The sequence below is a fragment of the Neovison vison genome, chromosome 13, assembly GCF_020171115.1.
Source record: "Neovison vison isolate M4711 chromosome 13, ASM_NN_V1, whole genome shotgun sequence".
Lineage (NCBI taxonomy): Eukaryota > Metazoa > Chordata > Mammalia > Carnivora > Mustelidae > Neogale > Neogale vison.
This window is the reverse complement of record NC_058103.1, coordinates 78,208,475-78,233,260: the sequence shown is the minus strand read 5'-3', so window position 1 is coordinate 78,233,260 and position 24,786 is coordinate 78,208,475. Positions and strand designations below refer to the sequence as shown.

At 39.9% G+C, this 24,786-nt stretch overlaps 1 protein-coding gene across 4 annotated transcripts in view; it reads right to left on the bottom strand.

The window, feature by feature from the left end:
* Positions 1–24,786, bottom strand: part of ATP8B4 (ATPase phospholipid transporting 8B4 (putative)) — a 278,437-nt gene that overhangs the window by 21,297 nt on the left and 232,354 nt on the right. For all 4 annotated transcript variants that reach the window (XM_044230132.1, XM_044230130.1, XM_044230133.1 and 1 more), the window contains exons 22-23: positions 22,390–22,573; positions 21,662–21,885 (exon numbers count right to left, since the gene is read on the bottom strand). In XM_044230132.1, coding sequence (XP_044086067.1) covers positions 21,662–21,885; positions 22,390–22,573 — 408 coding nt within the window. The remainder of the gene's footprint in view (positions 1–21,661; positions 21,886–22,389; positions 22,574–24,786) is intronic.

Sequence of the window (24,786 nt, the reverse complement as noted above, 5' to 3'; positions counted from 1 at the left end):
CTGCTCAACATCATTCTCCTTGAGGATAGGTCAAAGCAAAGCAGAAAAGTTTAATTCTACCACCAATAAATAGCCGAGCTAGGATTTAGACAAGGCAGCATCATTAGGGACCATACTGTCAAGAGGACTGGGCTTACGACTAAAAATAACCACTTCTAATAATCAGTTTTAAAGTTCTCTAATTGATAATTCCCTTTTATAATTCTTTGAGTCCTATTAAAATTTATTCTTGGAGTCCATTTGAACTCTGCTGTAAGGGTTTGAAAAGGCATCCTATAACCAGTGATATGCTAGGTATTCAACAACTGGTGTTTTTTTTTTTTTTTTTAAAGTCCCTATATGTAGTATTTGCCAATTTCCATGGTATAAATATTTCTCCCAAGGCTTTTTATGCAGTGATATCACTAAATGTGGAGTTCAGAAGAAATGTGCCACAGTACACCATTACAGAGTACTTCTACCATGTATATTTAATAGATCAAATAATCTCAAGTGCATAAAGAGTAAAACATGATAAAATAATTAGGAAGTGATATGTTTTGAGTATTTATAAACTCAGTTTCTAATGTAATTTATTTAAATTGTAAGTTGAGATAATTCAATTTTTAATAATGGTTGTGTTTAAATACTAGCTCCATAATATTTCTCAAAATCAAACAGTCAGCTCTTATGAACCAATATGGGCCTGCTCTAGCACACCACAGCCTATGTCCATGATTGGTGCAAAGTAATAGAAAACAGCCACATCCACCTGAAGAATCACAGACTTAACATGGCGAGGGAGAACCTGCAGAAGGGCAGAGTAGTGTCCTAGAATGCCAGGCAACCATGAAGAGAGACTAGAAGTGTCTGCCATCATTCCTTGGGAATCCCCAGGGTATTTTAGCTGAGGTATATGAAACAAGCCTGCATGTATGGTATTCATATAGGATGGGGCATGTGCCAACTGATTCATACCAACTGCCCACTGAAGAAAAAAAGTTGAGGAAAAAAACAAAGCAGAGCACATCTTCATCAAAGCATCAATTAACTACTTTCAAAAGATGCTGAAAAAGCATTTCACAAAGTACAGCATCCTTTCCTGATCAAAAGTCTTCAAAGTGTAGGGATAGAGGGTATATATCTCAATATCACCAAAGCCATATATGAAAAACCCACTGCGAATATCATTCTTAATGGGGAAAAACTGAGAGCTTTTCCACTAAAGTCAGGAACACGGCAGGACTGTCCATTATCACCACTGCTATTCAACATAGTACTAGAAGTCCTAGCCTCAGCAGTCAGACAACAAAAAGAAATTAAAGGCATCCAAATCGGCAAAGAAGAAGTCAAACTATCACTCTTTGCAAATGATATGATACTATATGTGGAAAACCCAAAAAACACCACTCCAAATCTGCCAGAACTTGTACAAGAATTCAGGAAAGTTTTTCAGAGTCCACAGTCACTCTGAAAAACAATCTGGGGGGTTTGAAGTGGCGGGGGGGGGGGGTGGGAGGTTGGGGTACCAGGTGGTGGGTATTATGGAGGGCACGGCTTGCATGGAGCACTGGGTGTGGTGAAAAAATAATGAATAATGTTTTTCTGAAAATAAATAAATTGAAAAAAAAAAGAATTCGGGAAAGTGTCAGGATATAAAATCAATGCACAGAAATCAGCTGCATTTCTTTACACCACCAAGACAGAAGAAAGAGAAATTAAAGAGTTAATCCCATTTACAATTGCACCCAAAACCATAAGATACCTAGGAATAAACCTAACCAAAGAGGCAAAAAATATGTACTCAGAAAACTATATTGTATTATTGTATTCTATACATGAAAGAATATCTCATTAAAGAAATATCTCATGAAAGAAATTGAGGAAGACAGAAAGAAATGGGAAAATGTTCCATGCTCCTGGATTGGAAGAACAAATGTTGTGAAAATGTCTATTCTACCTAAAGCAATCTACACATTTAATGCAATCCATAGCAAAATCCCATCCAGTCTTTTCAAAGAAATGGAACAAATAATCCTAAAATTTATATGGAACCAGAAAAGACCTCAAATAGCCAGAGGAATATTGAAAAAGAAAGCCAAAGTTGGTGGCATCACAATTCTGGACTTCAAGCTCTATTACAAAGCTGTCATCCTCAAGACAGCATGGTACTGGCACAAAAACAGACACATAGATCAATGGAACAGAATAGAGAGCCCAGAAATAGATCCTCAACTCTATGGTCAACTAATCTTCGACAAAGCAGGAAAGAATGTCCAATGGAAAAAAGACAGTCTCTTCAATAAATGGTGTTGGGAAAATTGGACAGCCACATGCAGAAAAATAAAATTGGACCATTTCCTTACAACCACTCTGGAGAACAGCATGGAGGTTCCTCAAAAAGTTGAAAACAGAGCTACCCTATGGCCCAGCAATGACACTACTGGGTATTTATCCTAAAGATACAAATGTAGTGATCCGAAGGGGCACATGCACCCAAATGTTTATAGAAGCCATGTCCACAATAGCCAAACTATGGAAAGAACCTAGATGTCCATCAACAGATGAATGGATAAAGAAGATGTGATATATATATATATATATATATAGTGGAATACTATGCAGCCATCAAAAGAAATGAAATCTTGCCATTTATGATGAAATGGATGGAACTAGAGGGTATTATGCTTAGTGAAATAAGTCAATCGGAGAAAGACAACCATCATATAATCTCCCTGATATGAGGAAGTAGAGATGCAATGTGGGGGGTTTGGAGGGTAGGAAAAGAATAAGTGAAACAAGATGGGATTGGGAGGGAGATAAACCATAAGAGACTCTTAATGTCACAAAACAAACTGAGGGTTGCCGGGGTGGGGGTAGGCGAGGGTGGTAGGGTTATGGACATTGGGAGGGTATGTGCTATGGTGGGTACTGTGAAGTGTGTAGACCTGGTGATTCACAGACCAGTACCCCTGGGACTAATTATACATTATATGTTAATAAAAATTTTTTTTTAAAGCATCAATGAACTAACAATCCAGTGGAAATTTGCCTGTTAAGATTAGGGAGAGAACTGGAACTTAGAAACTACTTCAAAGCCTAGGATAATGTTATCTTTCTCCAGAAACTGTTTACTTCCTTCTACCAGCTGCTGAGAATGGAATGAAGGCCTGACGATTTGGGAGCCAGCCAGCTGTCCTGCCATAGCACAGTTCGCCCTATTGCCAAGAGGCTTCCCTTGGGTCTCAGCCCAGAGTGGAATGTTCCATCAGGATCTCTACCCTTGATGGGTGTTGAAACTTGTCCCTCTAGTCCTAGGAAACGACCAAAAGCAGATGATTACAGCCTTCTCTATTGCCTCCTGTAGACCATCAACAGTCCCAAGGCCTGTGGCTCAGAGCAGTACAAACTTCCAGGCTCCCAACCCAGAGTAGGAATGATAACAGGGTCCCAAACACCAACTCCTGTCTACCCTAAAAGTCCACCAAAACTGCAGCTTGGACTCTCTTTTCTCTGGACAAGCAACAGTTCCATATCTCGGTGTATATCAGCCTTCATGCACCAGGAGACATAAGAAAATGCTCACAGCAGCAGCTCACAGACATCAGAATATCTGCCTTCATGCACCAGGAGACATAAGAAAATGCTCACAGCAGCTCTGGTTGTTAAGAGTCCCATGCACATAGCAGCTCACAGACAACAGAATATCCGCCCTCATGCACCAGGAGACATAAAAAAATGCTCACAGCAGTTCTGGTTGTAAGAGTCCCAAACCAGAAACAACCAAAAACATCCATCAGGAGTGGAATGGAGAAAGACACTGTAATATATTGATATAATAGAATACAACAGAATAATGAAAAGTAAGGAACTATAAAACCACACGTGAATTTAAAAAAATACATATGGTTGAGCAAAAAAAGCCAGACAAAGAAGGAAGATTCCATATTAATAAAATTTTAAAATGTGTCAGCCTGATCTGTGTTGTTTAGGGATTCAAGCTTATATGGAAAAATTATAAAACAAAGCCACAGAGTGATTGTAAAATTTCAGGGTGATGGTTACTTCTACACCATTGGAAAAAGAGCATGACTAAGAAAACGTAAGAAGAGCTTTGGGGGTCTGGCAATTATCTGTTTCTTGCAGTCAATTATGGCTACATAGATGCTCATTTTATAACAATTTGTTAAGCTGACATTTATGTATTTTGTACTCTGTAGATTCATTATATTTTATAATATAAAAAGGGAAATGTGTGGCCTTCTGTTTTAGTCATTGCCTGGTGAGATTTAGGACACTGGAAGGATTTTTAAAATCCTGAGTCCATATTGCACCCCAGGCCAGTTAGTATCTTTTGGGATTGGGATGTTAAAGGCATTGATAGTTTAATTTTTTTTTTCAGGTAATTCCTCTATGAAGCCAAGATCAACAATTTCACTTGCCCCTATCCAAAAAGAAAAAGAAAAAAAAAAAAAAGCTGACACAAATGTTCAAGAATTTGATGATGGCATCTGACTTTCATTCCTCCAATATATCAATTTATGGCACAATTACAGTTTGGAAAATTTTCTAGGGGAGAAGCCATCCAACTAAAGTCTTGTAGCCCCAAGCAAAACCGGAAGCTATCAAATCACTTCTTCTTCCATCTCCTCCACCTTTCGGGGGCCACTCATGGAGAAGAGATGATTTCAGGGATTAGGAAGAAAGAAAGAATCTGGGAAACTATGACATGAGGGGCTAATGGTCTGGCATGAAGTACTATCATCATCACAAACAAATCAGCATTAAAACCCACAGCTCTTTGGCAGCAGCATTTGCAAGTTGCCTAGATCTGAAACCTCATTTCACAACTGGAACAAGAGAGGACAGGAAGGGAAAAGTCAGTGAAAATAAAGTTTAAACGAGTTTTTGCAATTCCTTGGAAGAGTTTTTTTTAAAGGTTTTTTTTTTTTAATTTTATTTATTTATTTGACAGACAGAGATCACAGGTAGGCAGAGAGGCAAGCAGAGAGAGAGGAGGAAGCAGGCTCCCTGCTGAGCAGAGAGCCCGATGCGGGGCTCGATCCCAGGACCCTGGGATCATGACCTGAGACGAAGGCAGAGGCTTTAACCCACTGAGCCACCCAGGCCCTCCCCCTTGGAAGAGTTTTTACTGCCACTCAGAATCACAATAACAAAAAGAACACTAGCTGACCCTTACTGAGCACCTGCTATGTACCAGGCACCATTTTAAAGGCTTAGCATATACTGACTCCTTAAACCCTCACAAGAGCCTTCTGGGGTTGGTACTACTAGAAGCCCTCAATATAAAGATGGGGAAACTGATGCCCATCCGACCTGTTAGGAGATTGTCCAATGTCATACCTGTAGCACAAAGATTTTTGAAGTGTGGCCTGAGGAATTCTCAGGGGATCTGCACATCAAGACTATTTTCACAACAATACTAAACAGTTATTTATATTCCCTTTTTACTCTAGTTCTCCAATGAGTGTCTATGACTTGTGAGGTCATACCCAGCTGGATACAGGAGCAGGTATCAGAACGCAGATGTCTCCTACTGTGCCAAATAGTAAGAGATTAAGTATAAAAAAGTGCCACACTTGGGGGTGCCTGGGTGGCTCAGGCGGTTAAGCATCTACAGCCCAGGTCATAATCTCCGGATCCTGGGATAGAGCCCAAAATCAGGCACTCTGCTCACTGAGGGGTCTGCCTCAATCTCTCTCCCTGTGCCCCTCTCCACTGCTCATTCTCTCTCTCCTAAATAAATAAACAAAATCTTTTTTTAAAAAAGTTACTCTTCTCACTTAGTTTTCATTTTTGAAAATACAATTATTTTCTCATTAAAAAATGCCGTTTAGGTAAATATGTCATGGGTTCATTATTTTCTGAAGAATTAATGAAGGAACTATTTCAGTGTTTTCTCCATTTTAATTTTTTATATGAAAAATATTGGTAGATAGGGTCCTAAGGTCATAAAAGTTTGAGAAGCGCTGGCTAAGCAAGTATCAGGACCACGTTCCAGCCTGGTACCTTGACATCAGCATTCATAACACTGACCACTGCATGAAACCGCATCTTTTTAAATTATTAACATATAGGGTATTATTTATTCCAGGGTTACAAGTGTGTGATTCCTCAGTCTTACACAATTCACAGAACTCATTATAGCACATACCCTCCCCAGTGTCCATCACCCAGCCACCCCATCCCTTACACCCACCTCCAGCAACCTGAAACTGCCTCTCTCAATCAGTGATACCACTTGGCAAGTTTCCTTAAAGGCTGTTTTCTCACATCACTTTATATAGTTGAGAGTATACAATATATACAACTTGTATGCTGGACATTTGATTTAAAATGATACCATTAACACTGACTCAGGCCCAAAGCCTCCAATGGACATGGGATGAAATTCACACTCTACCACAGCCTATAGCATTTCCTGATCCCATATCTGCCCACCTCTTCAGCTTCACTCACTGGCCTCCCTTCCTCCCTTTATTTCACTGATTATCTTTCTCTATGTCTAGGCTCATTCCTACCTCAGGAGATTTGCACTTGCTATACCCTTCACCTGGAGTATTTTAACCATATGAAAGTTTCCTCTAAGAACTCAGCTCACACCTCCCATGTTACCTCCTCAAGGAGCCTTTTTTTGAGGCCCATTCTTTCTTTTTTTTTTTCCAATTTATTTATTTTCAGAAAAACAGTATTCATTATTTTTTTTCACCACACCCAGTGCTCCATGCAAGCCGTGCCCTCTATAATACCCACCACCTGGTACCCCAACCTCCCACCCCCCCTGCCACTTCAAACCCCTTAGACTGTTTTTCAGAGTCCATAGTCTCTCATGGTTCACCTCCCCTTCCAATTTACCCAAATTCCCTACTCCTCTCTAACGCCCCTTGTCCTCCATGCTATTTGTTATGCTCCACAAATAAGTGAAACCATATGATAATTGACTCTCTCTGCTTGACTTATTTCACTCAGCATAATCTCTTCTTTCTTAATAACAATTCTGAAATTATCTTACTGATTTATTTCTTTATTATCTGCCTTTATCCCACTAGGATGTAATCTCCATGAAACAGAGACTTACATCTGTAACTCCAGTGCCTAGAGCAGTGTGAGCCAATAGTAGGTGTTCTATAAATATTTAATTAATTATTTTACACAACTCTTTGTAACTGTTACATATTTAACTTGCTACAAGATGTTGCCTTCAGGATGTGCCACCATTCCTCAAACTCAGTATGTCCAGATGCGAACTCCTTCTCATGCTCCTTTAACCAGGCCCTTTTCCTATGTTCCCTATATCAGTTTCTGACCGCTACACTTACCATAGAACCCAAGCCAGAAATCTGGTATTTCTCCCTCTCTCCAACACCCCACATCAAATTAATCTCCAAATGGCACCACAATAACCATGCACGGTAGTTTCTGTTTCTGCCCAGGCCATTTTTACCTCTGTGACTCCTCCTGATGTCTTCCCTGCCAGGAGGTCAATCTTCTTATTTCTTAGCTGTTTCACTATGATTGATCCTTGAAGGGTCAGCCCAGGGACAGAGCTCCTAGGAAGACTTTCTGAGCCCTGCCCACTCCTACCCTCTAGGCTTGGGTTCTAGGCCACTCCTTGGTAGTCCCATGACATTCACACCTCACCGCTTCATAATTATCAGCTTGCAATTATTTATGTGCTGGTTTCTAGACCCATCCCATAGGATGGGAGCTCCTTGGGAGCATGTTATAAGATTATCCATCTATTGGAGCCCAAGGATCTACCTCAGTCCCTGACACATAGCAGGCATTCAACACAAGGATGCTGGGGTCCTAAGCATAAGAACACTGGAGTCAGAAGACAGAACTGTGTAAGATACTCTATCTCTCTGAGTCTTAGGTTCCTAGGTTATAAAGTGGGGATTTGAGGGAGGCCTTTAGTGTTCAATGAAATGAATAAATGCCAGTACAGCAGCATCTGACAAACAGTGCTCAGTTAGTGAACACCATTATTATGTACAGAAGGCAGGGAAGGAGGGAGAGAGGGAGGAAGAGGCAGGGAACAAGGAGGGAAGTTGGGAGGACAGAGCATGCAAGGATCCAAGCTTCAAGTTTAATGGATATAGAAAAAGGTTTGTATAGGTTTAATGGATATAGAAAAAGGTGTATTTATCCATTAATGATCATTTTCATGGAAAATATAATTCTTTATTGCTACAACTATTTATTTTTATAATAAGATACTATGTTAATGAAATAAGTACAAAACTAGAGAATAAGATTTAAAGAAAACTGAATATCTTGATTTAGTTAAGTATCTTCCTCTTATAAACTTAATCACTCCTTAGTTCTAGTTTTGCCTCACACTGTACCAAAATGTGCTAACCTGAGTCACTCACCTTAAGAATAAAAAAAAAAATCACATTCCTGGGTTATGTGCATTGGTTTAATGTAGTTTAGAGGTTTGGGGGCTTCCACAAAAATTAAAGTCACGGGCAGTATTCTACAACAGACTTCTTCCTCCCCTTGTAAGAGGTTTCTAACTACTCAAATAGTTATTCCACTTCTCCTTAAGGCCTTTATATACCCTCAGAAGGTTTTTAAGGTCCCCTCTGGTGACCAGGACCAGCTGGGAGGGGCACACTAGTCCAAATGATGACCCACAAGGAACCTGTCCTAGTTTATCCCCTTCCTGATATGCTCAAGCCGTCTACCACCTACCTGCACCACCTCCATCTCAAACACACATACACCTACATGTTGGTTGACCAGATGCCCCAAAGAGACTAGATGGGCAAAGGAGGGAAAATTATCTCTCTGGAGCCTCTGTTGTAGAAAGCATTCTGGCTTGAGACTAGACCAGACCAGTCAAATGGTGGCAGCACTCTGACTTTGGGTAACTCAGATGGTGTATATAAACAAAAGCTCTGCAAAAAAAAGTATTTGTCTACAGCCCTTGTACTCCTAGGAGCAGCCATATCTGCACCCCCCACTTCCAAATTTTCTTTTCCCATCTCCAATATTCTGAATCAGAGAGAAAAGCCATGTTCCTTCAATATACCACTAGTCTGTTTGGAACTGTATAAGTGTCTTCACAGATGAGAAAAAAAAGGAAGAGTTTCCCATTTTTCCAATTTTACTGTTTTACCATTTAAGGAAAGTTCCTCCTTGCTCACTTCTCTGTGGGAGTAATTTATCAACCTTATCAGCCATTTTAGATAGAGTAAAAATACTCCAGTTACAAATTACAATCCAACAGTTTGAGGAACACACAATCTATGATTTATAGAATGCCACGTTTAAATAGATCTTAAGACTCTTAAACAATTACAAAGGGCTTTCTACTCTGAGACTGTTGGCTTAGCTCCTTGTTCGAATGACAGAATGGACTACCTCTTTGGAGACACATACACCACCCCCTTTTGCTGAGTGTTGTAGCAAAAAAAATTATATAGTGATATTTCCTTTTGGCCTTAAAAAACATTTGTCATTTAAAGAAAACACATTGTGGAATAAATATGAGGTGCTCAGTCTCTGCACATCTGTTCCTGATTTGTGTAATTAACAGAAACCCACTAGCAGGAGCCAGGAGGAATGGCCCCTGCACCCACCCCTCCCTCGGTTTCCATAGAGCACATCTGGAAGGCAAGGGGGAGAGGAACTGCCATGCCAGGTTGAGAAGGACTCACAGGTAACCACATCCATGAAGTCATCAAAGCCTGGAGATTAGATGCACTCTTTCACGTCACTTTCCAAATTTTTCATTGTGAGTTTTCTTATATTGTTTGACAGAACTAAACTTTTTCTGGACTTGACAAGATAATTGTTTCCATATCACAACAGAGTTTGAAAAAAAAATACACAGTCCTGTATCTCACTGACAATGATAAATTGTCATCAGATAATATCATCCCCAAAAGTACACAGTGCCAGTAGTTACATAGTTTCAAATGTGAATTTCCTAAATAGGGCTTTAACCAATGGTGGATTGCATTGGGTTTTGTGTGTTTGTTTGTTTCTGTCCCTGATTGGGAACAGTTCATATTTATTAAAAATCCTGAGGTTAGTGGTGCCTGGGTGGCTCAGTCATTAAGCATCTGTATTCAGCTCAGGTCATGACCCCAGGGTCCTGGGATCCAGGCCGGCGTGGGGCTCCCTGCTCAGTGGAAGCCTGCTTCTCCCTTTCCCACTTCCCCTGCTTGTGTTCCCTCTCTTGCTCTCTCTGTCAAATAAACAAGTAAATAATCTTAAAAAAAAAAATTCTGAGCTTATAGGGTACCTTTAAAGTAAATTACTCATATAAGTAGTGCACACAAGCCCACACAACATTCCATGAAAATCAACCAGGCTTTATAACAGTTTGGGATAAGGCATGTCCTTAAAAAGAGTCCATGATTCAGTTCAGAGACTTCTCTGACCTTCATCCAAACCCCTCAGGTCCAGAAATCTGGTTGGAAATCTTACCAGGACAGTATATATTTAAATTTTTGCTCAGTGGCAGTTTGGTAGGAGTGTTTGCTGGGTGGGGGGGCGGGGAGCTTCAAGCTTCTAGATGATTCCAGGAGGCAGTCTGCCCTTTCTAAGTGCCTAATCTGTGGGAACCTCCCCCCACATCCACACACACACAACTATGACATTAGTGCTCGGTAAGAGCTGATTTTCTCCCCATAGTCCTATTGTACTGAGTGTTGTGGAATGTTTCTCTTTTAGATACCAAATAAAGCAAACACTTGCCTGATGAGGGGTGGGGTGAAAACTGTTTGTTTAAGAAGATATAGCCATTCTCTCTTCCAAGTCTGTGACAATTGCCATGGCCACTTATCAAGCAGAGTAGAGGAAGCACTGAAGAGAGAGTCAGAAAACATGATTCCAGGCCTAGCCTTGCACACCACTGACCCTCAGGTCTTGCAGGACTCAGGCTCCCCCTCAGTAAGAGGGGGGCTGGACTCAGTATCTCTGACATTCCCTAACAAAGCAAAGATTCTAGATTTCAACAAAACATACATTTTTTTTTCCCTGTGTCCCAGCTGTTTCTCCAAAGAAAGTCCATCCTGCAAAGCAAGCAAAAGGGGTATCGTCCCTCCCAAGCAGATTCTTTCCCCATGGGTCGGTCCTAAAGCAATAATAACAGAGCTAGGGTCTTGAAATTAACCAGAAGGTCCACAAGCCAAGTACAACTCAGCCTGGATTACATCATTTGAGATGTCCAAGGCCACCACCATCTGACAGGCAGTGAATGGTTCCACCCCCCAGACCTTGGAGCCTCACACGCCACAGCTGGATTGGCTTACACATCTGCCCCTGCCCACCTACCAGGATGGGGCATTGGTGGGAAACTCCTGGAGCTATCATCAGAAAATAGGAGTCTGCATTAAATTCACAAGGCCCCCAGAAACAGACCAAGGTAGTAAAGAAATAGCACATGCCACTTCATTAAGAAATTAAACTGATGTTTTTAAAAGTCAACATTTTGTCTAAGAAAGCATAACCTGTTTCCATCTGATCAGATGTTTTCAGCTGCAGAGTGGATTACTTCAAAGCAATCTGTTGAGAGGTGCAGGAAAGAAGTACCAGGGTACTATGAATCATGCTGGGATTAGACAGGATTGGCCCTAAGACACGACTCATCCATGACAAACTTAATTCAAAAAAAATTCTTGGTGGAAAAATCCTTATTTTCTACCAAAGGTCACTATTCAACAACAGTTTCACATTTATGAAAACAAATTCATTTCCAGACTGTAAGCTCCCTGAAGGCAGGAACTGTATCAGTCTGGTTTATTCTGGTGTCGTTGGAGAGCCTTTGGCCCTGAACTGGCCCTCACTTTATTCTTGTTAAATGACGGAGAATTCAAAGACTCCAGGTTGTGTGCCAGCGGGTGTGTGTGAGTCTCACCCCTGTCAGGTTTGGACAGACAAGTGATTGGGGATGAAGCCTGCCAGGAAAGGGCCTCTAAACACATGCTTGCTATTCCTGAATCTGCCAGGCTCTAGGGTTTTTATTACTACTGGCTGCATTTCCCCATGGAGCTTTCAGTTCCACTGAAGCAACTTAGGGGAGGGATGGCAGGGGTAGAAAGACCTCAGATGGCCTACTTTCATTAACAGACTGGAACTAAGTGGTTATCTAATGGGCTTTAAGAGCTAGGAAAGCCTTGTCACCCAACACATGGCTTTGAAGGCCAAAGCCAGCTAAATAATAATTTCAGTGCAGGGTGGGGGGAAGAAAAAGCATCACTGCAAAAATGTCCCCTATTCAAAAATTCTCATAATCTGTAGACAAAGATGCAGAAAAATACTCTGTTTTCTTTTCAGTTGCCTTGTTTATAGCATATTGTCCTGGGAAAAACAGAGCTAAAAAAAAAAAAAAAAAGCCAAAGGATTTTTCAGTTACACTTGTTACTAATCAAGATCTTCTAGCTAAAGATGGAATAGAAAAGAGACAACGATCCCTACCATTCCTAGTTCCACATCCATGTTACCCTCACAGCCAGTCCCTGGACTGCTAGTCCACTGGGGCACTCACGTATGGGTGGGGCGGGGAGACACCAGAGTTTCCATCCTCAGAGTGGTATAACATGTGTTCTCTAAGACATCTTGCTGTCCACAACACTGTTAAGTAAGACCTCCCCACTGCCAATGCCACACAGCTTTTTAAAAGGGTTTCTGAATGAGTTGGTTTTATTTATTTTCTTTTATGTTCAGTTAGCCACTGTATAGTACAGCATTAGTTTTTGATGTAGTGTTCGATGATTCATTAGTTGTGTATAACACCCAGTGCTCATCACGACACATGCCCCTCCTTAGTACCCATCACCCTGTTACCCCGTCCCCCACCCTGCCCCCTTTGAAACCCTTAGTTTGGTTTCTGGGGTCCATAGTGTCTCATGGTTCATCTCCCTCTCTGATATCTCCCCCTTCAGTTTTCCCTCCCTTCCACTGTGGTCCTCTGTGCTATTGTTTATGTTCCATATATGAGTGAAACCATATAATTGACTTTCTCTGCTTGACTTACTCACTTAGCATAGTCCCCTCCAGTTCCATCCATGTGGATGCAAATGGTGGGTATTCATCCTTTCTGATGGCTGAGTGATACTCCATTGTATGTATGGACCACACCTTTATCCATTCATCTGTTGAAGGGCATCTCTGCTCCTTCCACAGTTTGGCTATTGTGGATACTGCTGCTATGGACATTTGGGTGCATGTTCCCCTTCTTTTCATTCACTACATCTGTATCTTTGGGATAAATACCTAGCAGTGTAGTTGCTGGGTCACAGGGTAGCTGTATTTCTAACATCTTGAGGAACTTCCATATCATTTTTCAGAGTGGCCGTACCAGCTTGCATTTTCACCAACAGTGTAAGAGAGTTCCCCTTTCTCCACATGCTTACCAACATCTGTTCTTTCCTATTTTAATTTTTGCATTCTGATTGGTGTAAGGTGGTTATCTCATTGTGGTTTTGAACTATTTCTCTGGTGGCTAGTGATGTTGAGCATTTTTTCATATGTCTGTTAGCCATTTGTATGTCTTCTTTGGTGAAGTGTCTGTTCATGTCTTCTGCCCATTTTTTTGACTGGGTTATTTGTTTTTTGAGGTGAGTTTGAGTTCTTTATAGATCTTGGATACCAGTCCTTTATCTGTAATGTCATTTGCAAATATCTTCTCCCATTCTGTGGGTTGCCTCATTGTTTTGTTGACTGTTTCCTTTGCTGTGCAAAAGTTTTCTATCCTGATGAAGTTCCAATACTTCATTTCTGTTTTTGCTTCCTTTGCCTTTGGAGACATGTATTGAAAGAAGAGGCTATGGCCGATATTGAAGAGGTTACTGCCTATGTTCTCCTCTAGAATTTTGATAGATTCCTGTCTTCACACTGAGGTCTTTCATCCATTTTGAGTTTATCTTTGTGTATGCTGTGAGAGAATGATCCAGTTTCATTCTTCTATATGTAGCTGTCCAATTTTCCCAGCACCACTTATTAAAGGGACTGTTTTTTTTTTCCCATTTGGTATTTTTTCCTGCTTTGTCAAAGATTAGTTGACCACAGAGTTGAAGGTCCATTTCTGGAGTCTCTATTCTGTTCCATTGGTCTATGTGTCTGTTTTTGTCCCTATACCATGCTGTCTTAGTGATCACAGCTTTGTAATATAGCTTGAAGTCAGGCAATGTGATGCTCCCAGCTTGTTTTTCTTCTTCAATATTCCCTTCACAATTCGAGGTCTTCTGGTTTCATAGAAGTTTTAGGATTGTTTGTTCTAGCTCCTTGAAAAATGCCAGTGGTATTTTAATAAGGATGGCACCAAAAGTATAGCTTACTTTGGCTAGGGTAGACATTTTAATAATGCTTATTCTTCCAAACCATGACCATGGAATATTTTGCCACCTTTTTGTATCTTACTCAATTTCTTTCATAAGTGTTCTGTAGTATAGATCCTTTACCTCTTTGGTTAGGTTTATTCCTAGGTATCTTACGGTTTTTGGTGCTATCATAAATGGAATTGACTCCTTAATTTCTCTTTCTACAGTTACATTGTTAGTGTATAGAAAAGCAACTGACTTCTGTGCATTGATTTTGTATCCTGCCATATTGCTAAATTGCTGTATGAGTTCCAGTAATTTGGAGGTGGAGTCTTTTGGGTTTTCCACATAAAGTATCATGGCATCTGTGGAGAGAGAGCTTAACTACCTCTTTGCCAATTTGGATGCCTTTTATTTCTTTTTGTTGTCTGATTGCTAATGCTAGGACGTCTAGCACTATGTTGAACAACAGTGGTGAGAGTGGGCATCCCTGTCATGTTCCTGACCTTAAAGGAAAGCTCTCAGCTTTTTCTCATTGATAATGATATTTGCTGTGGGCTTTTTATAGATGGTTTTTATGATACTGAGGAATGTTCCCTCTATCCCTATACTCTGAAGAGTTTTAATCAGGAACGGATGTTGTATTTTGTCAAATGCTTTTTTACATCAATTGAGAGGATCATATGGTTCTGAATGAGTTAGTTTTAAATGGAATTATAGAAATTGAAATAAGATTTGAAATTCAGCTAATCTTTAGGTCAGTTGGAAAGAGTTCAGATAGGAGGAGAGAGTCTTACTCCTGTTCCTCTGCAGTTTCACAGCTTTACACAGTCAGCCCCTAAATCCCTGCAGGGTAGGGAGAGTTCACACCTTCAGACCTCCACTCAAATTTGAAAATATCTTGGTGGTGGTATTAAAGAGGGCACATTTTGCATGGAGTACTGGGTGTGGTGTGTAAACAATGAATCTTGAAACACCAAAAAAATAAATTAAATTTTAAAAAAAAGAAGAGTCAATTAATTTATAATAAATCTGTGTTTCAGAATGTCATTAAGAAAAATAACATTTTTTTAAGGAATGTAAAACCAGAGGTGTTTCTCAAGAAAGATACAAATAGTATGATCTCCAATATATAAAATGTGATACATATTCACATGTAATTATTTTTATAATCAAGAAGAAACTGAGGATATTGGAAAAAGACTACAGAAGTTTAGATGTAAACTCCCTACTTTAGCATAGGAAAGAAGGCTATTTTGTCCCCTGGATTAGAGTTAATTTAAAAAAACAGAAGTTTTTGAAAGGGAGAAACATATAAATAGCTTATTCCTATGGGGATAGTATTTTTAGCATCATTTTTGTGCTTCGTACATCTTCCTGACTCCAAAACACTGGAAGCAGGGTGATGTCAGGTTTTGCAGCAGTTGCTGTAGAGACATCTATTCCAGAATTTCCCAAGTGGATTCTGTATGGCATCTGTTCTAAGTACATTATGCATGTTGGTTGGAAAAGTGGGGTTCCATACCAAATGAGTTTGGGTAATAATACCAAATCTCATTGACTCTAACACTATTTATTGTGACATCATTATTGATCCCAAGATTAGACCACATGGGGAATCTAACATTCTCATAAAACTAAGGCAGCAAAGGGCTGAATCCTTAGTATAAAACTAAAGGAAGAACAAATCTTTGTGCTCAAAGGGAACGCCTATGTTATCCATGGCACTAACTCAAAAGAAAAGACAAAAAATTACTCCTGAAAATTTAAACCATAAATGGTATTCACCAGAGTTTGCAATTCAAGTTCAAAAAAAAATCCTGGAACAGAGAAAGAGGTCACAGGTAGGCAGTATCCCCAGAAAACTGGTAGAAGCCACAGAAATGCTCTCTGAAAAAAAGTGACTTCAGAAGTGATGCCATCAAGATGGTAATGCAGGTCATCCCTGGCTTCAGTCTGCCTCACAAGAACACCAACAAGCAACCACCTACAGACTGGACGCTATTGTGAAAATCCCAGAACCAGAGCCTGAAGCTAAAGCACAGAGACTGAGAAGGACACATTAGAAGGACAACAGGAGCAGCTTCACTCTGACCACATCCCCCTCTCCAAGGCTGGCATAGTGCCTCACCAAGATGGCCCTTTGGGTCTGTGGTTTCTCCAGTGAGAAAAAGAGAACTAAACCAAGGTAGACATCTAGCTCTCCCAGCATTGCAGGACACTTCCCAGGAGCCCTACTCAGGTCCTGTCTCATGGGGATCACTGGGGGAATCTGCAGGGCTCCACCACTGAGGATCAGATAGAGATGGAGATAGGAGGTGAGGTGTACAGCACCAGCACTCAGATCTTAATGGACCTCACTTCTACTGGCAGCAGCATGGGAACAGAGATCCCTACTGGGGGTTCTACCAACCTGCATAGCCAAGTCAGTGGCTATGTCTGGTTGGGAGCTTGGTAGGCAGTTCTGCCTGATTTGGGTACCCAGCCAAAGAGATGTATTTACTGTGGAGCCCATCCTATGATCCCACCTAGGCAGAGAAGAAAATTTACAGCTCCACCCAATTGCTGAGTATCACCTCCAACCCCACCCAACCAGAGACCCCAGATAGCCATGGAGTTCATCCTACAGCCCTATTATGCAGGGACCCAAACCAGCAGCCCCACCTTACAGTTAAAGTATAGTCTCTGGCCCCACAAAACCAGGGCCCTGAACAGTAGTCTGGACAGACTCAAAGCACAGTCTATGGTAACACCCAATCAGGGAACCCAGCCTACAGTTCCACCCTACAGCAGAGTTCAGCCTACAGAACTGCCAATTGTAAAACACAGCTTGCAGCCCCATCTAGTCAGAGACCCCAGCCAGTCATGGAGCATAGCCTGCAGTCCTACCTGATGAGGGAGCCCAGACAGTGACCCGGCCCAACTTAAGGGGCATACATTATGGTCCTGCCTGATCATAAGGCATAGGCTGAGGTCCCACCTAATCACAAAGCCCTGTCTACAACCCTGCATGAACACAAAGTCTAGCCAGTAGCACCATCTGGTCAGGGAGCTCAGCCTGACACCTTATTCAACTGTGAGCAATTGCAGATCCTAGTCTATAGTCCTGCCCCTTCATGGAACCCACTCAGGATCAGTCCCTCTGATCTTAGAGCACAAGCAGTGGCTTTACCCAACTAGAAATCCTGTGGGAAGCCCCACCTACCCATAAATGTTGCCACCTGACCAATCTAGTACTCCAATGGAGGTGAGCTGTTTTCCCTGCTGAAGCAAACCTACAAAGTCTGGAATTAGACACCACTTACTCAAATATGCAAATATAAACTCTAAGAGTCAAGGGCCATGAAGAATCAGGTAAAATAACACTACCAAAGGAAATGAATAAAGTGGCAATAATTGAATATAAAGAAATGGAAATCTATGGACCAAAAAAAAAAAAAAATCAGAATAATCCCCTTAAAGAAGGTCAGTGTAGGGACACCTGGGTGGCTCAGTGGGTTAAAGTCTCTGCCTTCGACTCAGGTCATGATCCCAGGGTCCTGGGATCAAGCACCACAGAGCTTCCACATCTCTCTCTCTCTCTCTCTCTCTCTGCCTGCCTCTCTGCCTGTCAAATAAATAAATAAAATCTTAAAAAAAAAAAAAGAAGGTCAGTGTACTAGAAGAACACACAGACAATTAAATGAAATTAGGAAAACAATGTATAAACAAAATGAGAAGTTCAGCAAAGAAATAGAAATCATCAAAACAAACAGAATCCTAGCCTGAAGAATATAGACTGACCTGAAGAATTTAATAGAGGACACCAATAACAGACTCAACCAAGCAGAAGAAAGAATCAGTGAACCTGAATATGGATCACCTCAAATTTCCCAGTCAAACGGAAAGTAGAATAGTGGTTTCCAGTGGCTGGAGGAAGGAATAAAGAGAAAGTTGTTTTTCATTGGGTAGAGGGTGTAGGTTTTACAAGATGAAAAAATTCTGGAGATCCAATGCACAACAATGTGAATGTTCCTAATACCATTGAATTGTACACTTAAGAATGGCTAGGACATTAAACTTTATGTTATGTGTCTTTGAACACAATTAAATTTTTTAAAAGTACTTTAAAAATAACTGATATAGACCATGATTATAAAACCTACCTCATATGGTTATTGTAAATATTGAGTGAATACAGGCAAAATATTTAGACAATGCCTGACACACAGTAAGTGCTACATAAGTGTTAGTTATAATTGCCGTTTGTTTTATCCCTACTTGTTGGTGTCAGTGATATAATGGGTTTACCTAGAAGATGACACTATAAGATTGATGCCATTACACGGGAATTGTCACTGACTTACTGCTTTTTCCTCTCCAACAGAAGATGACAAATTACTACTTGCCATTTTCCTGTCAAGCTCATCTACTTCTCTGACAAGTCTGGAAATCAAATCTTAACTTCTCCACAGTATGGATAACTCTTAAAATTTGTGGTATCACACTTCATCATGGCCATCAAGAATGCATCCCTTAGGGCGCCTGGGTGTCTCAGTGGGTTAAAGCCTCTGCCTTAGGCTCAGGTCATGATCTCAGGGTCCTGGGATCAAGTCCTGCATCAGGCTCTCTGCTCAGCAGGGAACCTGTTTCCTTCTCTCTCTCTCTCTCTCTCTGCCTGCGTCTCTGCCTGTTTGTGATCTCTCTGTCAAATAAATAAATAAAATTTTAAAAAATAAAAAAAAGAATGCATCCCTTAGACATCTTTACCATGCCAAGCCCCAGCCAAGACCCACAAGTACCATGTGTCCCCATGGTCTGACACATACCATGGGTTTAATAAATATTCATCCAATGAACTAAAGTCTTAAATAGTGGAACCGAGGGGTCCTGTTCAGTAGTATAAACTGGAATCCCAGTTTGATCAAATCATCATAAAAATTAGAGCACAAGAGTCTATGGACTCTGAAAAACAATCTGAGGGGTTTGAAGTGGCGGGGGGGTGGGAGGTTGGGGTACCAGGTGGTGGGTATTATAGAGGGCACAGCTTGCATGGAGCACTGGGTGTGGTGAAAAAATAATGAATAATGTTTTTCTGAAAATAAATAAACTGGAAAAAAATTTAAAAAATAAATTAAAAAAAAATTAGAGCACAAATGATAACAGTCCAGGACTCCTCCTCCATAGCTCAGTTGGTTTTAGGTGGTGATTGCTTTTCTGTCTAAAGAGGATTTGCCCTGCCCAATTTAAATCAACCAAGACCCAGGAAAAACAAAATAAAACTGAAAATTTAGCTACTGTCAGGCCTGACTGGCCTTCTGTGTTCTTTCCTGTGCTGGTGAGTTGGGCTGGAAATCTACTCTATATTTTTCCTATAGTAAAGAAATATATGAATAATTAAGAAGTACATCATTTGTGGTCCAATTAACTACCGTATAAGCATAATACAACACATACAAAAAACATCACTCTGCGTTCTGATATCAAAGCATAATCACATTGCGATCTTGAGGCACAAGCCCCTTTCCCACAGTGCTCGTCAAGCTGTACACATTTACACAGAGGGCCAGGCAGGACTGACAGAAGTCTAATAAAGATGGTGTAACAAACCAGAGATTTCAGTGTAATAAATGAAGGGAGGGCGGGAGGGAGGAAGGAAGGAAGCAAGCTAAGTTGAACCAACCATTTAAGAAACCTAATCATAGACTGGTGGCATGTCTTACAACTAGATTTAAGCATTAGGTACTCATGTCTTTGGAATGATCACTGTTCTCCCATGGTGTTCTCTCTTAAAAGGTAAATACCAGTGAGAATATTGGAAAGCAAGTTGCTTAACATCTGACACTGGCCAGTTTTATCAGATCTTGAAAGCAGAGGAGAAAATCACCTAAATGTAAAGGTTAGAAGTCACTGAATGTTAGTTTCCAACTTCACAGTTTAACAACAACAACAACAAAACAAAACAAAAAAAAAACCTTGGCACTAAACCTACTATCCAAGCTCTGTGTGTCTGTAAATAAAAATCATTAGCCACTCTTCTGTGTCTTGAGAGATCTAAATGAGAGTCTAGGTGTCCCTTCACAGTTCTGTGATTTTTCAAAAGCCCCAAATCTTTGCACTATGAAAATCGTGACTCTTGTAAGGACTACTTAGTTAATAGCCTGCTTCATTTTTCTGTGGAGGAAAAGCCCATTCTCATTCTCACATTTGTTTTTATTGGACAAGGTGAGATTATAAGCAGGTAAGTCCCCTCTCAGCCTTCCCTGAAGTAATGCTAATACTTCTTTCTGAGAAACCAAATCAAGACTTTTGCTTTACTTCAGTGTCTGGAGTTTACAAAATATGTCAACAAAAATATCAATATAGCCTGCTTTTAGTTCTGCGCATATTATCCTTAAAAGAAAACATTAGGAATGAGTATAGGTGTTCCTCATTTTAAGACATCTCAACCTCTCAGATAAAGGGAAAAACACACAACATCTATATTCATTATAAAAATTATTCACTAATCTCCCCTGGCACACTTAAAATAACGCAAAATGTTATAATTTAATTCATACTCCGTTGTTTTGGAATAAAATGACTGAAAAAATAGTTTTATGCATATCATAGAAACAAATGATTAAATCCAAGACAAAGGAAGAACAGTAGAAGAACTCTCTCATGAGAGTTATGGTTACCATGTCATTCTCTCTCTCTCTCTCTCTCTTTTCTTTCTTAGAACTATACTCAGATGCTATTAGCCTGATATTCCACAGTTGATTCCTAGGGTCAAAACTTTCCTGGTATCCAGATATGGGGTGAAACAACTAACTATCTTTTAAAATGGCTATGAATAGATAGAAAAATAGAATCCTAACTTATGAACTGCTAATTTTTCTTCCTTGTCACCAACATCATCTATTGTATCACCATTATCTATTTTATCAGTTTTTATCTGATGAAATGCTATCAAAATATCCTTGATGTCAAGGTATCAATTATTTCTCCTGAATTTAAAACATATTTACTCTCAGCCCATATACAGTTTGTATGTTGGGTGAGTGACCATCTTCCCAGAAATACATCAACATCTCTTGTTAGTGTTTCTTGGGCTTCTGTCCTGAATGAAAGCTCCACACCAAGCTTACTTGTCACCCTACAAAATATTTCAATAAAAATTTAAACCCCACAGGATGAAAATTCATTGGTTACCTATATAAATAAAAATAAATACATAAAATTCCAGTTAAAAGCATATTCTTTTTGTGTTTCAAGATCAAGTCCACTATAGTTTCATAACTACCATACTGTGATCTCTATGATACATAGAAAAATGCTACTTTTTAATAAAGAGCCATGAAGAATAGCCATCTGCAATTCAGGGGGACCTAATAAAAGAAAGAAAAGCACTTTTTTTTACCCACCTGGGCTGAGAAACCACAGAAGAAACCAAACCAGAAATGCACAAGTGTGAATGCAAAATTCTTATAGAAGAAATAACCTAAGAATTTGCACATTCGGAAATAGGACCACCTTCCATGAACAAGGAGAAGCCTTTGGAGGTATCTAAATTGTGCAAATGAATAGTCACTGGCTAAGACGGCCTGCAGTCCTTCCTGGCCGCTGATGCCAACACCAATGTGAGCACCTACAAAGGAAGAGAGGAATGCTTTCATTCCCTAAACAAAGATACAATCTCTTTTAAGTCATTATTTATCTCTAGAAATCTTATAGCTATAGCATTTATAATTGTTTGTGTGTATTATCTTATGAAATATCATTAGTCAGGTATTTATCCTAGTTTTCCAAAAGAGAAAACTGGCCCCCAAATTTCATTAATTTGCATAAGGTTTTAGGATTTGTAAGTGGCAAAGCTGGGACTAACCCCAAATGTCAGGACTGCGGATCCAGTAGTTCGTTCCTACAAGGTCATCAATATCCCTTTTTAGTCTAAAAATACACAGATGAATTAATTAAAGACAAAGGTTCTTTTATGAATGCCAATAATGCCAAATGTATTAGACCCAGGAATTACTGATTTTAGAACCAGTGGTAAAATTAAATTACAATGTAGTCTCCATTGCATCTTGCCAGATACTGAACCCCAGGACTCTGGTCTACAGCAAACCCTACTGAGTGAATATCCTCTTACTTTTGATCATGCTGACATCATTGGCTCCATCGCCTATGGCCAAAGTGACAGCATTCCTGTAGTTCCTCACCAGCTCTACTACTTGGGCTTTCTGGAGTGGAGTGACTCGGCAGCAAACCACAGTCTTACACATGCAGGCAAGTTCTAGGAGATCGTTTTTGACATCACTTTCTAGGGCATGGGCCTGTGTTATTAAAAAGAAAGAAAATCCAGATTACAACAAGACCTAATCAATGAGAGATGTCATTCGGGAAACAGAATTCTTGTTTCTCAACTGATCTCTTTTCTAAACAGTTTAATTCATTTCAACAAGTTACTGTCGATCCAGAGTCACATAAACAACTAAGTAAAGAAGTGAGCACTAAACTCCTACTAAGTGCCAAGGAATTTTAGAATAAAAATAAAATGACACAGGGCCCTTGGGTGTCCTCTATGACACATTATCGCGCTGTATGGGTAAGATACAACTCAATGCCAGAAAAGTTCCAGAATCTTCTAAAATAAAGAAAAGCAACAGCCAGAACTTGTCCACCATTTCACCAAGTTCAGAATGAACTACAAAACGATGGGGACTTCTTTGTTCTATGTGATGGAACTTTTGTTTCCTTTGCATTGTTGTTTTGTATGTTTAGTGTTTGTTGTTGTGGTTGGTGGGGCAAATGAAAAGCAGATGACCTGGAGATTAGCTTTTGAAAAACAAAGTGATTGAAATGGAGAGAGGCCTGTGCAAGAGGGGGGCTTGCATGCAACCTGCATCTCAGGGTTCCCAACCAATTCCAGCCTTGTTCCTCTCAAAATATGCCAAGAAATGACTGAAAAATAGAGCATAATCCTTTGTGGTTAACTGTGCAATTTGCTTTCTAGAAGACATCGCACTGTACATTATTTAATAAACACATTAGAAGGAAAGCAATCCACCTGAACTTTGAGTCTTCAGTGTCTCTGAATGAATCTCTAGCAAGATATTCACAACCCATCATAATCTGACCCCTATATTCCTATATGGTTATGGTCTTCTACCAACACCTTTAAGTTTACTTTGTACTCTCATCATGCCAAATTGCTTGTTTCCATAATGTGATAAGTTCTTTCTTGACTCTATGCCTTTGTACTTGCTACTTCTGTGGCTAGAAACATCATTTCCTCCAGGAAGTCTTCCCTGACTTCCACACAAGAACCTAGATGTGTGTGCCTCTATACTCTCAAAGCTCTGTGTTCATTCCTCTGTATAGTATTTGTCATACTACTGTGAGATTAGCTTTCCCACCAGACCACAACCCCTAAAATAAGGACCATGTAATAAATGTTAATGGTATCAATGAAAGGATGGGTGAATGAATGTAAAACATGACTCTGATGTAGAAAATTCTTACGTCAAGGCCCATGATGCCTGGGGGAAACAGTGAATTAGCTTTCTCAAATATAATCGCCCTTTCTGAAAAAGAAAGCATGTAACTGGTTGTCCGCTTAGAATGGTCCCCTTTTCTCTCTTTTTCTTCCTTATTATCAACAAGTAAAAATCTAAACTCGGACTCTGATAAAGGACTCAATTACATTCTGCAAAGCATTGAAATTTGAAGCAAACTAGAATCATGATTTGATTTAAAAAAAAAAAAAAAAGCTTCTGACCATACCAGCAGAAATGTGGTCAATTCTCCATAAATAAAAAATAGTATTTCATGGTTTTATAAGTTTCAGGCTTTGAAGCCGAAAGGGCTCTTGAAGAGCATCAATCTTAGCTCTTTCTTTCAAATGATTTACAGACAAAGAAAAAATAGCATATATTATCACCTGAGTACTCTAACTCACCACACACTGGCTTCTTTGAGCCTGAGGGAAAGTCAAAACTCAACTCATTAGAAACCTTTCCATATTCTAGTCTTCTAGTCCCTGGGCAATTCAGCTTGGAGGGCACCAGCTTTAAGTCCCAGTTGACAGGCTTATAATTTTCAGTTCCTGCTCATTTGTGCAAAGGAGAAGTTTGTGTCATCTGGACAAGCTTTCGACTGAGCTTGGCCTGCAGCTGAGCTCTGTAACTTTCCATGGTGTAGAAGGCAACACATCATTACGTCTGGAATCCAGCTGGATAATACCCTAAGCACTAAGAGCTAACAGACAGCTGATCACAAGGGGGAAAATACAATATACTCATATCCAACTTCTTTTGTCCTCTAAGAAACTATCTACAAGAAGACACATTTATTTTCCAAACTCCAAAAGTGAAAAATGATCATCAAAGCTAGGGAAAGATGTGAGATTAGCTCTTTGTGCATATAAATGATAATTTCACTGGAGTGCAATCAGAGCTTTTGTTTTTTAAATTAGAAACTCAGAGGAGTGTTTTGATATTTGTTCAAGATTTGGAACCTGAACTACATTAAAAGCACAATGCAAGTT